At 45.2% G+C, this 16,081-nt stretch overlaps 1 protein-coding gene across 19 annotated transcripts in view; it reads right to left on the reverse strand.

Moving 5' to 3' along the window:
- The window catches only part of LOC135903005 (zinc finger CCCH domain-containing protein 18-like), a 221,885-nt gene that overhangs the window by 56,682 nt on the left and 149,122 nt on the right, over positions 1–16,081 (reverse strand). For 17 of the 19 annotated variants that reach the window (XM_065433352.1, XM_065433347.1, XM_065433357.2 and 14 more), the window contains 2 exons: positions 11,942–12,001; positions 11,570–11,626 (listed from right to left, as the gene is read on the reverse strand). The exons of 1 other annotated variant lie outside the window; for it this stretch is intronic. In XM_065433352.1, coding sequence (XP_065289424.1) covers positions 11,570–11,626; positions 11,942–12,001 — 117 coding nt within the window. The remainder of the gene's footprint in view (positions 1–11,569; positions 11,627–11,941; positions 12,002–16,081) is intronic. One more of the 19 variants, XM_065433359.2, reaches the window with a different exon arrangement.

The following is a 16,081-nucleotide window of genomic DNA, read 5'->3' on the forward strand; positions in this document are numbered from 1 at the left end:
CAGGAGTAAAAGCAGACAAACTGTTGTCACCGGGAGCCATGGCGGAAAGCAGGACGGTGTGGCCGCTGCAGAGCTCCGTGGTGAGAATGGGGAATGGCACCCTCCACCAAGATGTTACGTGAACGAAGGATTAAGAACTGGAGACTATTTACAAAGTATATTCACAAAGGGTAACTGCAGTGCTGGCTAGTTCAGCCGACAGCTCGGGAGGCAAAGCGCGTTCGTCTTCATCGGGGCGCCCGCGTGCATCATCCACAAGAAACACGCAATATGCATGTATCAATATACTACATAAACGCAAGATAATACTGCAGCAACTCGCTGCACACAGAACGTGTTTGTGTGCTTTTAATACGGGGATTTTGTCTATTTAATTGTCTGTATGCAGGTTTGTCACTGCAATGGTTCGAAATTGCGGGGCTGTTTTAGGCACACATTCAGTGCGCACTTCATTGTAAGCAGAGGTATTGTAATTTAGTTAAGTGTGGCATGACAAACGTAAACAAGCTGCAAAATAGAATAAGCACGAGATGATGCGCACAACCAGGAGAACGAAGCAGACATAAATGGCTTGCTCATGCTAACACTTTGCACCTTTCATTTACTTTCTCTTAGTTCATGAGTTGGATTTGCTTTTACAAGACTGCCTCCCCCGCACTCTGCTATTTCCTTCTTAACATGAAAGCAAATTCAGGAATTTATTCCATACGTTCGCCGGTTCGTACATAGCAACTACACTTGCTGATCAGTAAATACATAGTTGTAATACCATATTGAAAACTATAAGGACGTTTACTTTTCACATTTTACTGTCATTAAAGGCAATAGCATACTGATATTTAAATTTAACAAATATTTGTAGTGTATCAAGGGTGGTGCTTAATGCAAAAACAGAAACATCGTCATGTGCAATAAATGCTGGCTAGTTTACATAACAATACTACGCTAGGCAATAAATTACGCTTGCAATTATCCTACTGGTGGGCCATTTGCATATGATAGCATGAGACAAGTTACATGTTGATCATTTAAGAGAGGACCCACGGATTATATAACAAGGCTGCCGTCTCATAACCTTTCTCGCTTCTCATATTGAGCTATCTATCATATGGTGTAATGTCGTTTCCACATTGCAGCACCGCTCCCAATGTTTTACTTTCTCACTTTGCTCATTCCGTTGTTACATGCCTCTGCCGCATTGCTAGGTATTCCATCATTGCATGAATTCCGAGCCAAGTGTACTCACTGCACTTCTTGATAAAGATGATGCAGGTGGTGCAAAGCCTATTAAACGTGGCTTGATCGAAAGGCTGATAGAAGGCAACCTGTCCGGTGCAGAACCGGATCACACCAAACGAGGGTCTCAAAAAAGTGATGAAAGGCTCATTTTTTACATTTGCGGCTATGTGACTAGGAAGTTTGGTCTGAAAACAAAGCAATATTCTACTAACCAAGAAAGAATACGTTGGTCAGCCGAGCGCAGCTGATTACACACATTCAGCTGCGGGTCAAGAAAGGCTTGCTGTACCCGTCTGGCCATCTCTATAGATTTATCGGAGATTTGGAAAACCTTTCACAAGCTGTTTCAGTACTTGGGAGCTTCATCACGAAAGCGTGATGGATGTTACTGAACTCATCAGGAAAAAGTGGGAAGTTGCAGTCAGGTGCCCCATTTGCGCGCACTCACTTGCCACTTAAATGACTGCTTTCTATATAACCACTCGTATCCATTTTTTTGCAGTCTTTCAAACGCTTGAACGCTAACCGCCGTGAATCTTCAAAATATCTTTATTAAGCTGCTGTAAGTGGGACTGAGTTATCTGAATCTGTTTAAAATGTTCTCATCCATTGCACTTTTTATGGTGAAGCAATCCCAGTACCTCGGATCAATATTTTGTATTGATGTACAGTGATCCCTGCGGAAAGACACAAGGCTGATGCATTACTGACCCCTGCATACTCCGAAACATCCAGTCTGTACCTGTTTATAATGAATATTTGTTGTCTCATGTTATATTTTTGTCAGGCACGGAACATAGGAGATCTCTGTATTTGTTGACGATATGTATTATTTACATAGAGCATGACTGAACAATTTTCTAAAGTGATTGAAATAACACTTTTACCTTCATACATTGCTTGCCGTATTTTTGATTCGGCAGTTATTTAATTTATACAGAAAAAATGCTGGTATCTGCTTTAACTTAATTTGATTTGAATAACTGTAAGGTCTCTTTCTGTGGCAGAGTTTTTGTGTAAAAGTTTGTGAAATAAAGTTTACCTGGCATTGCTTTTATTTCTAATGTTTGCATTTAATAAAAGCTCGTCTAAGCACGGCGAAGCTCGTTGCTGCACGGTATCTCTGAAGCGAAATAAGCTAACATCATTACAGTGCTACATCTTCTCTACTCTTTATTTCATTTCCCTTAAGCTCTCTTTCAGTGCTTTTTGGATAATAAAGTACTAGTTGAGGCTAACGAATTGTCGAATGAAGACATTTGGAGATGGTTATAAACCACTGGCAACCATGACTGGAAAGCTCGTAGTGGTGAGCAAAGCTTTCACTGTACCTAAGTACCGCAGTTGACTGCGCGAGCAATTTAGTTTTTTTTGTTACTTTTGATTATTGCACGCATCACCCTTTTACCTGCCTATCCATGCGAATAGCTTTGTTTTCGTTCTCTCCTTGTGCGTGTGACTTCATTTTACGCATTTCTACGCATGTACAGCTCCCACATTACCGTTTCCGAACTCTAGCACCAGAACTAGGCTGTGCAGATGCCGTTCAACAGATGATTTTAGCATCATCTTGCTGCCCCAGCACTAAGACAACGCTTAAAGATGGGTAAGTTCCATGCCATACGGCACCATTGAAGTTAAACAGCCTCTAAGTTTCTTGCGTAGAAACTGAACGCAAGAAAACTACAGCGCGTAGCAGACGCCCCTGGCCTTCCGCTTGTTTCCCGAGCGCAAAAAGCCCATGGGTCCTAAGCAGGTCCGGCACAGCAGTGGCGCGGTGCGGCAGTTCCCTGCAAAAGGCTCATGCGGGAGCCGGAGCTTTGGACACACTCCCAGTATTCCAGGCATGGGGGGTTCTATACTCGCGGACAAGTTTGTGTGGCAATGAAGGGAAAGCTATGGAGGCAAACTCCGCACAAGTGAGAGCGCTTCTGAAAAGAGTCCCCTGTTTTCATCCACGTTAGTTTAAGCTGCGGAATAGAAAACATAAACACCTTATTAGCAACAGTTAAGTAAGATAAAACACCACTGAATGTGAAAGTTTATTTATTTTCCGGCTTTTCCATTCTGCGTCTGGGCAAACGTGAAACCGTCGCACGTGAAGCTACGTCGATTCAGCATCTGTTCCAAACAACCAAAAGCACTGTCAAATGCTGGCTGGCTACTTGGCATTGTGACACGTGCAGCAGCCACGCGCCTGGAGCTTTCCCTTCACTGCCACAGAAGATTGTCCGCGAGTATAGGTCACTCTAACCATAGAGTTTCATACAATAATTACTAGAGGGAACTCTGGAGCTAGTGTCTAGGGGAGCTGCAATAGGAGCATACCAGCATGGGAATTATGGGAAGTACATGGATTTGCCTAAACTGCGTCATTCTGGCTTCAAACGGCTTTGTGACTTTGTAAGCTTGTCTTTTCAACAATGTATTGCGTAATAAATAATAAAATGAAAATTATTAAAATTGCCCGATGGCACGATTCGAACACACAACCTCTAGCACAGAAGCGCGATACTGAAGCCATTAAGCCATGGATGCTTTTTTTTTCTCTTTATTTCCAGCTTAGCTACAAGCCTCAAAGGAGTTTCTGATTAGGGTCCTGGCTACAAGCCTCAAAGGATTTGTGATTGTGCAGCCATGGACACATGCATCGATAGGCGATGTGAAAAAAAAAAAAAACGTCCTTATGAATTTATCGCGAGCATGCCAGTGCCTTGAAACGCTTGGCGCGTTTCGATTTGGGCACCTCGACAAGCTCAATAGTTGCAATTAGTGCTGATTGAGCGTGGTTTCAGCGTCTTCTGCACTTCAAAGAGTATAGACTGCTCTGAAATTTATGACAGTGAAGGCATATAAAGCGTAGTAAACAAATCCACAAGAACGTCTCAATGCACGAGCATGAAGATCAGAAAAATCCATGTACTTCCCATCAATTCCACTGTCGGTCAACGACTGCAGCGTCAGAGTTCCCTCTAGCATATTGTAATAAACTTTATGACTCCAACCGTGCTTGTGTTCCAGACCACCATGTGGATCTCCGCATGGCTCCCATTGGTAGAATTAATGCAGGCGCTCTTTTCGACGCTAGCGCCAAGCCACCCTTCAGTTACGGCCCTTACGGGCGGGCAATATTTTATTAAAGTAGCGGCACACATGGTTGTTTATGTCGTCGTGGCAACAGGAACAGTAGCTGCGCAGCACTTCCTTTCCAAAGCAGCTTTTTTTATTATTATACCGATTTCTCCAGCTCGCTACCTGCTTACCCCTCCATGTCACATGCGCAGTTATTTTTGTTTGTTTTTTTCTTCAAATTTTTGCCTGTGTCCGCGGCGCATTCTTTTTTTGCACGTGCAGTATGCCATAAAATAGCTTTTTATTTTCATTAAAATACACACCGAATGGACGGCACGCCATGCGCAAGTACACAAATAATGCCAATGAGTCTCACAAAGCATAAAGACGCATTGGAATTGTTTGTTCCAGACTCCAGTGCTGTGAAGACAACCCCATACGGGATATAAAGAGAGAGCGCACTGCTCTGTAGATGAAAACTCTGTTTCCAACTTTTGTAGTTGCTGGCATACACTACGGTACTCTGTTGTTCGATGTTCACTCGCCTGTAGCGATGTATTAAACCAGCTTGTTTTAAGTCGTCTTGTCTACCTGCCATTCCCTCTTCGATGAACAATGAGGGGGCAAGCTCTGAGCGAACGCTGTTGAAGTTGGCGGCCGCTCGAAGTCATGAAGTTATTTAAATATAAAGCGTTAGTAACGGAAGGACTAAGTTCATTCTACTCCCTAATTGTTTTAAGGAAATATTATTATTTAAAGCAATTTGAATTAAAGGTGTATTCATTAGGTGTCTGAGAGTGCTTGTGGCGTGTTAACCTAAAACGATTCGAAGAACTTCGTAAGGATGTGTCAACGGTTTTTTTCACCATGAATAAATTGAAACAAAAACTTAAGCGGTACTAGTTTTGCCCTACTTTGCCGTGGTAATAAACCAGCTCTTTTTAATAATTCAATCAATGAATCCGTTATCTTGTATTTATTATATACGAACCTTATGGCCTTTCCTCTACACCCCCTCTTACGAGTTCTTTTGTGTACATAAATCAAACAATTCTGGCGCACTCTAGCACTGGTCGAACAAGCATTTTGTAGGCCAGCAGATCTGTATATACGATCGCGAGACGAAGTCATCTTCTCAAAAAAGATGAGTCACTTTAGTGCTCAGCATGTACATTGATTTCCACTTGAGTTTATGTTGTTAACATGGGTTTCCCATCGTATAGCACGCATTAAAATTACACCTAAATATTTAGCCTGAAATACACAAGTGATAGGTGTGTCATTAATAATGTTAGTAAAATCAGACATCTGTTTCTTTCTGCTTACGTTAGCATTACTGACGTTTCACTCCTGACATCAAGAAAAGGTAGAATTTTGTATATCGTGATCGTCATTGCAATCAATTTCGCGGTACGAAAAACAATTGCCAGCGAATAGACAGATGTTATCTTGTAATCAGGAAGGCAAATCGTTTATGTATATTAAAAACAAAACTGGGCCCAATACCCTGCCTTGGCGCACTGCAGATGTAACAGATGTTGAATTGGAAGCTTCGTTATGAATATACAAGAATTGTGAATAGCAGAGAGCGGCACACTCACTCACGTTCACTCCCGTTCATTTCAAAGGTATGAGTGTGAGTGAGTACCAGAGACTGTGAGTGGAGATGAGTGCGAGTGAGTGCCAGTTAGTGTGAGCGGAGGTGAGTGCGAGCGAGGGCCAGCGAGTGTGAGTGGAGATGAGTTCGAGTGAGGGCCAGAGCGTGTGAGTGGAGATTGTTAGATACGGGACAGTTTCCTGAGCCTACTTCGAGTTCACTAGACCAAAACGAATCGCACCACAGCTAATTAAGGAGCGCAAAAGCACGAATACCACATTCCCGAGGCGCGGCAAGTGCAAACAAGTTGGCGTCCCCCTCCTTGTGTGCCGCAGGTGGAGCTATTCATTGCTTGACTCTTCTCGAAAGTGAAGCAAGAGCCTGGCACTGTTCCAGGTAACGTGGGTCCAGAGGCAAGATGGCTGTAAGGCACCGTGAAACCCTGTCTGCCTTGGTGCGCCGTCGCCCCCATCTGCCTATTGTGACGGCGCATTGCAAGTCAGCAAGGCAAGACGGCAGGGAGAAGTAAACCCTCGGACAACGGGGGACCAAGCAGCGACCCTCTCCGCCAGGAGTGACACCATCGCACGGGCGCCTACCATTGGCCGAAAATGACGACACCTGAGCGGGCTCGCCGATTGGCCGAAAATGGCGTCACCTGTGCGGGCTCGTCCATTGGCCGAACGTGACGTGTCTTCGAGACACCGAAGGGCTTAAAAGACACAGACCGGGAGCATTCCTAGAGCATTCCTTCACTGATCTCTTTCGAGCTTCTTGTCCCGGGCGGCAGCGTCCTAGTTGCTGCTGGCCCGTAATGATTCTATAACTGTTAATTTCTTGGTCGGCTCACTGTAAATAATGTAAATAAACCTCCCAAGTTTTCATCCCGACGTCCTCCTGAACTCCTACAACTGGTTGCCAGCGGTGGAATCGCCTCCAAATGCAACAACTGGTGGCAGCGCTACGGATCAACCTTTGTCGAGAGAAATCCTGAGGAACCCGGAACAGCGAAAAAGAGCCTTCGTCCAAAGGAGTCCCGAGGAACTTAGAACAGCGAAGAAGAGAGAGCCTTCGTCCAAAGTAGTCCTGAGGAACTGGGAGTAGCGAAGAAGAGCGAGCCTTCGACCCAGGGAGTCCTGAGGAACCGGGAACAGCGAACCAATGAACCAGATGGCAGAGTGCTGCAACCGTAAGTGAGCGCATGGTTTTTACCTTTTTGATTCGCCAGACTTCAAATGTTGTGTGTTCATTTTGATAGTTCTAGGAATCGGGAATTTGTTGCATTGTGTGTTTGCACAAATTAATTAAGGAAACAGTTCTAATTACCAGTCGGGGCAGCTGCCATGGATCTTAGAAGGTTGATGAGGTTAGACTTGTTATTGGTGTGCGACGATTTGGGAGTTGAGGCGGACGAATGGATGAAAACGCCAGCTATCATAAAGGCGATTGAAGATAGTGGCAATGATGATAAAAGCATTGAGATTGCTTGGAAGGTGATACAAGAACCACGGGAGTGTAAGCGTCGTGAACGTAAGAGTGAGCGTAAACGTCAAGAACGCGAGAATGAATGTGAACGAGCATCAAGAACGTAAGCGTGAGCAAAAGTACGAGAGAGAGAAGGCAGCATTGTTAAAACAGCTACAATATTTTGAACAGTTAAAGGCACAGAGACAACGGCTGTATGAAAATTCTGTAGGTAGTACAGAGCAAAAGAATGAGGAAGTATCAAGCGGATTTTCACCAAAAGCCGACGAGAAGAGTAGTGCCTGTGAGATTGGCTGCACATCCATAGGTGAAGGGAAAAAGCTAGCAGCTAACGATGCCTTAGTGGCAACAGAGGCCGTTAAAGGCCAGAGTGAGAGCGACGAGGTGCTGTGCCAACAGAGGACTGTAGAGACAGCTAGGCCAGCTGCGAACAAATTGGCACAGTTACCGAGCATGTGCATCGCATCTCATGGTATTGAGGTCGTTAGCGAGGTTGCTAGCAAAGTAGAGAGTACTGCTGACCCGACAGACGCGAGCACCCATGTCAAGTCAGTTCTGTGTGCCGAAGTGATGTGCAAGCTGGACGATGCCGTTGAGAGTAGTTCTCAGGATGGCGAGCTCCGTAGCTTAAGAGAAGACAACTGCATTGTTCAGGGATCGGTGCGGCTCTCCGCCAGTCCAGTCAGCCAAGAGAGGGGTGATTTAGTTATTAATCACTCAAAGTGTGTGGGTAAGAGACTGATCCGGGCCGACGAAATGTGTAACGGCCAGCACGAGGCACGAGAAGACGGCATGAAAGGAAATGCAAAGAGAAAGCATCATAAAAAGCGCAGTAAAGACCGAAAGACGGTGACTAATGTAGCGCCACCAAAGACGGCGAGAGACCGAAAAGGGCAGGGCGCAAGAAAAAGAAAAGTGCGGTCGTCGTTGACAACGTGGGCGCATCAAAAATGTTCAGGCCACCGGGCAAAAAGTGACCGAGAAGCATGTTCTACACGGACGCGGACACAGGGCAGCTAGGTTCCTTGTCGGTCCGTCGTTCTTTTCGAAGTTCAGCGTGTAGTATGAAGAAGCGCAAGGTGGCAGGACAAAACGAAGTGATAGGGAGTAGCAACGCGGTTAATCGAGTTCGTGTTGAAAGCAGGCCGCCAGGACGCAAATTGGCAGGAGACTGTAACATCTTGGGGGAGCTGATAGTGAGTCAGTCCTTTTGTTGTTCCTCTGTAGTCAGAATAGCTTTCGAACCGCGACCGCCTCGAGTACGGCTCAAAAGTATGAGTCAGTCAAAAACGTTTGGAACGGGGCCAAGAGAGCTTCCTTAAAAGTGAAAGGTGTTGTTTTGTTTTATTTTTGAGCACTTGAAAATTTTGCGTTTTAAGTTCTTTCAATATGTAAAGGTATGAGCTTTGTTTAGGTTTTGTTTGAGAAGCTCCGAGAGTTGAAAGACGCGTTTTACGTAAACATGTAGTTTCGCGAGGTGTTCATTAATAAGTAGATAGGCTTTCTTTTTTGTGTGTGTAACTTGAGTGTAAAGGTTATCGTTGATAGGCCTATTGTAACGCACGTGTGTATTAGTTAACCTTCTTTTTTTATAAGCGTTTTTTTATTTTCTAAGGTTAACCGCGTAGGTTTTCAGTGAGTGCATGATTTGTACCGAGAAGCGTTCATAGGGCCATTAGCGTGTGTCCTGTGTGGACGGAAGGAAGCAGATTTATGACTGGGTTGCTCGTTTGTGTTGAGGGCAGCCGTATTCCGACTTCTTTAGTGAGCGTGCGTAGAACTACTAATTAGCAGAAGCAATTTTTTAAGGGTTCTGCAGTGTGCGTAAGTCACGCAAGTTTAATGGTTCGTTTAGGGTACGCGTCCTGTATGGACTAGAGGAAGACACCCGAGTAAGCGTGTTGGAACATTTGCGTGCGACGTAAGCACGTGTTCGGAATAGGGACCACAAAGCTAGCGGGATTGTATTTACGTACTTGTGAAGGTGGCCAGACTGTTCAGTGGCAACAGTACGTGAGATAAGTATGCCACTGCGCTAGGGTGAGAACACGGTGTTCGCGAAATTAGGCCACTTAAGTATGTTCGGCTGTTTTCATTATTTGTTTACAACGACAACGACCTTTTGTTTTGCAACGACAATAGCACTCTGGTCTTGTCGGCATTCGGGGAGAAATGGATAGCGCTTTGGAAAGGTGGTTGGCACTGCTTTGTCAAAATTGGGGAAATAAAAGATCAGGGTTCATTTTGACTCAGTAATAGCCTGGTGAGTCAGGGGTGAAGAGCCTGCGCTTACACGTGGTGCAGCGCTGTGTTGTTTTGTTTGTTTGATGTATGTTCTCCAGGGCCCAGGATCCCGAAGTTCGTCAAATGAGGCTCGACACTAGTACCCTGCAGGTTCTTTCAGCGTTCCTCAAACGAGCCTACTTGAAGTTCACCAGACCACATCGAATCGCACCACAGCTAATTAAGGAGCGCAGAAGCACAGATACCACATTCCCGAGGCGCGGCACGTGCAAACAAGTTGGCGTCCCCCTCCTCGTGTGCCGCAGTTGGAGCTATTCATTGCTTGACTCTTCTTGAAAGTGAAGCGAGAGCCTGGCACTGTTCCAGGATACGTGGGTACAGAGGCAAGACGGCTGTAAGGCACCGTGAAACCCTGTCCGCCTTGGTCCGCCGTCGCCCCCATCCGCCTATTGTGACGGCGCATTGCAAGTCAGCAAGGCAAGACCGCAGGGAGAAGTAAACCCTTGGACAATGGGGGACCAAGCAGCGACTCTCTCTGCCGGGTGTGACACCATCGCACGGGCGCCTACCATTGGCCGAAAATGACGACACCTGAGCGGGCTCGCCAATTGGCCGAAAATGGCGTCACCTGTGCGGGCTCACCCATTGGCCGAACGTGACATGTCTTCGAGACACCGAAGGGCTTAAAAGACACAGACCGGGAGCATTCCTAGAGCATTCCTTCATTGATCTCTTTCGAGCTTCTTGTCCCGGGCCGCAGCCTCCGAGTTGCTGCCGGCCCGTAATGATTCTATGACTGTTCATTTCTTTGTCGGCTCACTGTAAATAATGTAAATAAACCTCCCAGCTTTCATCTCAAAGTCCTCCTCAACTCTTACAAGGTGACTGTGAGTGAGGGTGAGCAAAGGTGAGTGCGAGCAAGGGCCAGCGAGTGTGAATGGAGATGAGTGCGAGCGAGGGCCAGCGAAAGTGAGTGCGAGTGAGGGCCAGCGAGTGTGAGTGGAGATGAGTGCAAGTGAGTAAACAGAGGTGAGTGCGAGTGAGTGCCAGTTAGTGTGAGCGGAGACAAGTGCGAGTGTGAGTGGAGATGAGTGTGAGTGAGGGCCAGCGCGTGTGAGTGGAAGTGACTGTGAGTGAGTGTGAGCGGAGGTGAGTGCAAGTGAGGGCCAGCGAGTGTGAGTGGAGATGAGTGTGAGTGAGTGACTGAACAGAGGTGAGTGCGAGTGAGTGCCAGCGAGTGTGAGTGTGAGCAGAGGCGAGTGCAAGTGTGAGTGAGTGCCAGTGAGTGTGAGTGGAGGTGAACATGAACCTGAGTGCAGGGCCTGGAAAAATTATGGAGAGTGAGTATTCTCACACACTGGCCAACCTATGGCACTGTGTAACAGACAGGTGAATAAGCTTATCGCAATATGGTTGGTGGCAATAGCTGTGAATGCAATGTGTCACGACCTGTGAGATTTGGTGGTACCGGAAAAGGAATTCAAGAGTCTACTGGCATTTTCTCGCCACACGGGCAGGTAAGTACTGTGGGGAAGCTGCCATGGTGGGCGCTTACTGCTCTCAATCACATGTGCCTCGTGCCTTTTCTTGTTCACATCGGATTTAGCAGCCAAAAAAGGTATCAAACGATCACAGTTTGGCAATTTACGAGCGTTGGTGGCAAAAAATCATGTTTTCTGGATACGTATTAACCAGTAAAAAAGAAGCATAACTGTATCAGTAATTTTCTATGTTCTCTATCGCAAATGTCGGCGCCGGGAAACCCTATGAAACGGGGCCATATAGATGAGGTTCTAGAGTAGCTGCCTTTCCCTTTGCACCCAACTTGGCTTTTTATTGTTACCTTTAATACTAACAAACTAAGCATGTATACCAAGCCTGTTAACATGTGCATCAACCAGCGCAATACACCCAAAATTTGCTGTAGCTTACGTGACCATGAAACGTTTCTCTGTTTCAAGTGTCCCTCCCTTAGAAAATATTGTATGCCTAAAAAGAAAAGGAAAAAAAAAGCCATTTATAATAGAGCTCACAAATCTGTACCACAGTTACAACAACTAGTTTCATTCAACCAAACAACGTACATTTTTACATGTGCTCAACATAAAAAGGAGGAAAACATACAAAGGTGCAATAGATGTCTCGCAGCCAACTGCATGCAACTATGTCTGGATTTCACATCTGCAGCCATTAGCTGCAGTCAATAACAACTGAAGTGTATGTACTCCACAATGTTAGATATAATGCCCAGCTGGCACTAAAAAAGCAGAAAACATGAGGGATGAAAAAAGAAGACTAACTCACCGACTGCGAGATCGTGAGGAGCTTGCAGAGAAGCTACCACTCCGTGACTTTTTCTGCTTGCTGCACAAGAGCAACCACAAATGGCTAATGAAAAGCCACACCCCCTGCCTCTCTTCCAGTTAAAATACAGTACTTTTTAGCCATATAATACTCATGCAACACAAGCAAATGAACATCTACTGGATATGCACTCAATTTCAATTCCATTATCCATGAATGCTCACGTCATTTAATTCTTTGATATACATCATAACAAAGACAGAGAGAGAAGGAAGATTCTAGCCAAGCAAAAAGAAAGGAGGCCATACATTATAAGTAAGCAAGATTTTCCTTGCAAACGATGTAGGACAGCAGAATCACTTTTGTGTGTTCTGTGCATGTGGTGGCTATGTGTGTGTGCAAGTGTGCAAGCAAACATCACTCTCTCACTCATATTACTATTTATTATACTAAGGGAGAAAAAAGTACCACATTTACCAGACTCTTCTAGCTGGCCATAAAACCATATCATTCTGTCAGACAAACCTCAATGTAACGAACCTGGATATAGCGAACTATTTTCACTTCCCTATCTTGGTTATGTTGAAAACCATCTATTTTTTATTGCGATTTAACAAAGTAATTTGGTGACAAAGTTTTGATTTAACAAAGTTCTTGTCTACTGCAAGCATGTACTTGGAGCCTGTATGGCTGGTAAGTCTAATAAAATCATAAAAATGTTGCCAGAGGCAAAAGTTATTTCTAAGCATCCTTCCGCATGAAAAGCTTTCACAGGAAAACGCCGTCAAAGCGCACGTGTCAGGCTGTGGTATGCAGCAAACACCGCTGCGCTATTTGCTGCGGTGGTAAACAACTTGCGGAGGCCGTGGGGTGCGCAGCAACTCGCAGCACTCAGAGAAACATGATGGGCTGACGATTCGTTTAGTGTAAGGGAGGTGGAGAGGTGGTGACCATGCGGTAACCTGATTAAGCACGTGCGAATGGCAAAAGATGCGCACCTCTATCTGCCCTCTTCACTTTGCGCACACATCTCCTCCTCTACCCTTGCTGTGGTTGTGCATAGGTGTATATACGCAGGCCCCGAGCCATATCTTGGAGGTAACCTCAGACATTTGTAAAGGTAAAGCCGAGACAGTTGGTTTTTTAATGCACACTGTGTTCCCGCGCCTCTGGTGTTGGCAGTCGCACAATCTAGGTAAGTTTCTGAGACATGGTGGAAGCGTTCAATCGCATTATGACAGCGAGTGTTCGTGGTAATTTAGTGAGACCTGTTTGCCTGAGCAAGCACGACACCGATAAGACTAGGAATCGTACTTCATGTAATCTGCTACCGCCATCAATGCTACACCCTTCAGGAGAAACTGCGACATTTTTTTCTCTGAAAGAATATTCAAATATTTTTATACTTTTGTTTTTAAATTGTGGGTGCCACCTAATGATGGCTGCAAGCACTAGGCATGGTCAACCATGGTGTACAAGATTTATAGTGCCATGCAACACAACACATGCTAATCTTGGTTGCCATGAGCCGCGCTGATGCATTGCTCCTGGCACAATCTGCAATGCATGCAGCAGCACTCATAACTGCGCTATTATGACCCAACCTTCTTATGAATTGTTTAAAAGTACTTAATGACAAGATACTATCCAAATAATTTGAGAAACTATTTTATCTGTGAGACTTTAAAACCTCGAATTATAACCAAATTCGTCAATTAACGAAGTTTTCTGCCACAAGCACAACTTGGTTATATCGAGGTTTGACTGCATAGCAAGTCCTTTTCTGTAAAATAAATTACGATAAAATACATGATTTTTACTGTGCCAAGCTTCTGTGTAGCAATGTACTGCTTAGGCTTCATCTTTGAGACTACATTTTCAAAATATTTTTTCATGGGTAGCATTATATGGCAGGTAAGTCGAAAATTTTATGTGAAGCCAGAAACTCTCTTTTCCAATACAGGGCGAGAATGCACAGTTTAAGCCTACTGTGTGCGCAGTTGATAGTTGGCATCTAGAGTACAATGACAAACGACCCATTGTCCGCGATAATAATAGGCACGCTGGTGGAAAACGTTCTATTAGCCTGTCCACTTTCGCCATTCCCCATACGTAGAAAGGAGGTGTTATACGTAGGCCAGGAATGCCTAAGCCTATGCTAAAATGGGGATAGCAAGCAGTATGGGATGCCCTGGTAAACACCCGACCAGGAGGAATGGAAGGTGACTAAAGGGGACCCAAAACGAGAGGATCCACCACTCGTGCATTAATTATGCATGCACAGACGGCTGGCCCCTCTCCACTGCAAGTTAACACTTTGGTGATGCTGCGCCAAGCAACACGCAAAAAAATTAAGTGGAACCCCCTGGAATGTGAACAGTCGAAGATACACATAGAATTACATGGCAGTCGGCGTGGTGCAGAATGTATATGTTTGACAATGTAAATATGTGTATCTCTTTGCTCATACGCCTTCAGAGTGTCTACCAAGTTGACATTTTCAAATTCCCCCGAGTTTTCCAGGTTTTCCCTGAGTGCCTTTGCAAAATTTCCTGAGTGACACTGAACTTTGTTTTATGACAAGACGGGCTGACACCATATCGCCTGATGCTGTCCCTCTCCATAAATAAAAAACAACTAAATCCAGTTTGAATAGTAAGTAGTAGTATTTATTTTATTCCAAAAGAAAACAGAAGGGAGGAGTTAGTGAAATGCATAGGAAATAATAACACTTAAAAAAAAATGGTAATACCCATTGCAAATACAATCAAACATTCTCAAATACGAATAAAAAGGAGATGCATACAGAATCAAATATTTTCGCATATAAGCTATTTCTATCAAATGATAGCAAGCTCATTGGTATGAGGCCCGAACTTTGCCACAAGTTAGATTTTCCTACAACAGCTGGTAAGTCAACCTCAACTGTCCTGACGTACTCTCAGACCGTGCACGAAGCCTCAGTGTTGCGTTTCACCGCTTGAGAGTTTATTTTGGTTTGGATGAGGGACACCTGCATCACCTGCACCTACACCGCTTCTTTGAAGGAGCTCAAGCTCCTTCAAAGAAGCGGCGGCAAGCTTCTTTTTCTGTTCATTCGTCAACGCATAGGTCCTTTCTGTTCTTCCACTCCTCCTACTTCCACTACGCGTTCACCACACAGACCATTTGAAGCATCCTCTGGGACAGTTGTACAGTCAACGTCCGATTTTTCGGACTCCCTAGGGGCTGCGAAACGTCCAAAAATCGGGCAGCTCGAAAAAAATGAATGCATATCTTTTACTGCCCTTAAGGGCTCAAATCGCCACAGCACATCCGAAAAAGCTCTGAAGGCCTACCAGTATACTTATTAGGCATATCGGAGCTCGCACTGTGACAGGAGATGCAGGGTGCACGCATGTATAATTAAGGAATACATACTGTGTCCCGTGACAATTGGCCCTTCCCACGCTTGTTATGCTTCACCGCAAATACTTTTGTGCATGCTTCACAGCGTAACAGTTCTGTACAGAGGCAAAGCTGACTTTTGGGAACTGGCATTAAGCAACGCATTGTGCTTTTCGAGCTTCGAAGAATATCGCGAGGACCACAGAGGCGGAATCTGTGCCATTGCTGACAGCGGTGAATTATTTCAATGAAAAACACGGCACCCAACAGCAAGAAGCTTAATAGCGAACGTCGAAGCAGCTAGGTCCAGCATTGCCGCGGTGGCGGCTGCAGCTGCCAACGGATCTATGTGCGAGAGCGCTGGTTCGAGGCGGCGAGCTAATTAAAATAGCGGCAGTGGTCGCTTTGACTATAGCAGTTTCGGACCTACAGTCACTGCAAACAGTCAGGAAAATTGGACGGCGAAGGGTTCTTACATCCGAAATTAGACTTCTTATACAATGACCCTAGGGGTTACGTGGTGGTGGTGCCGCGAAGCCATCCGAATAGACCATTTGCAGAAGAGAGAGTGCCACCTAGCGCGAAAAACAAGAAGCTTGTGCCTCGCTGCTTGGTTAGAAAACATCCGTGCTCCAGCCTTGCTTTGGTACAGCGGCATTGAGTGGCAACATTGTGTTTGCAGAGCTTCTTTCATGTTCTGGGAAAGCTTCGACGTTCTTTGGTAGTTGCATATGACCTGCTTTAAATATGATT

The sequence above is a fragment of the Dermacentor albipictus genome, chromosome 1 (genome assembly GCF_038994185.2).
Source record: "Dermacentor albipictus isolate Rhodes 1998 colony chromosome 1, USDA_Dalb.pri_finalv2, whole genome shotgun sequence".
NCBI classification, from domain to species: domain Eukaryota; kingdom Metazoa; phylum Arthropoda; class Arachnida; order Ixodida; family Ixodidae; genus Dermacentor; species Dermacentor albipictus.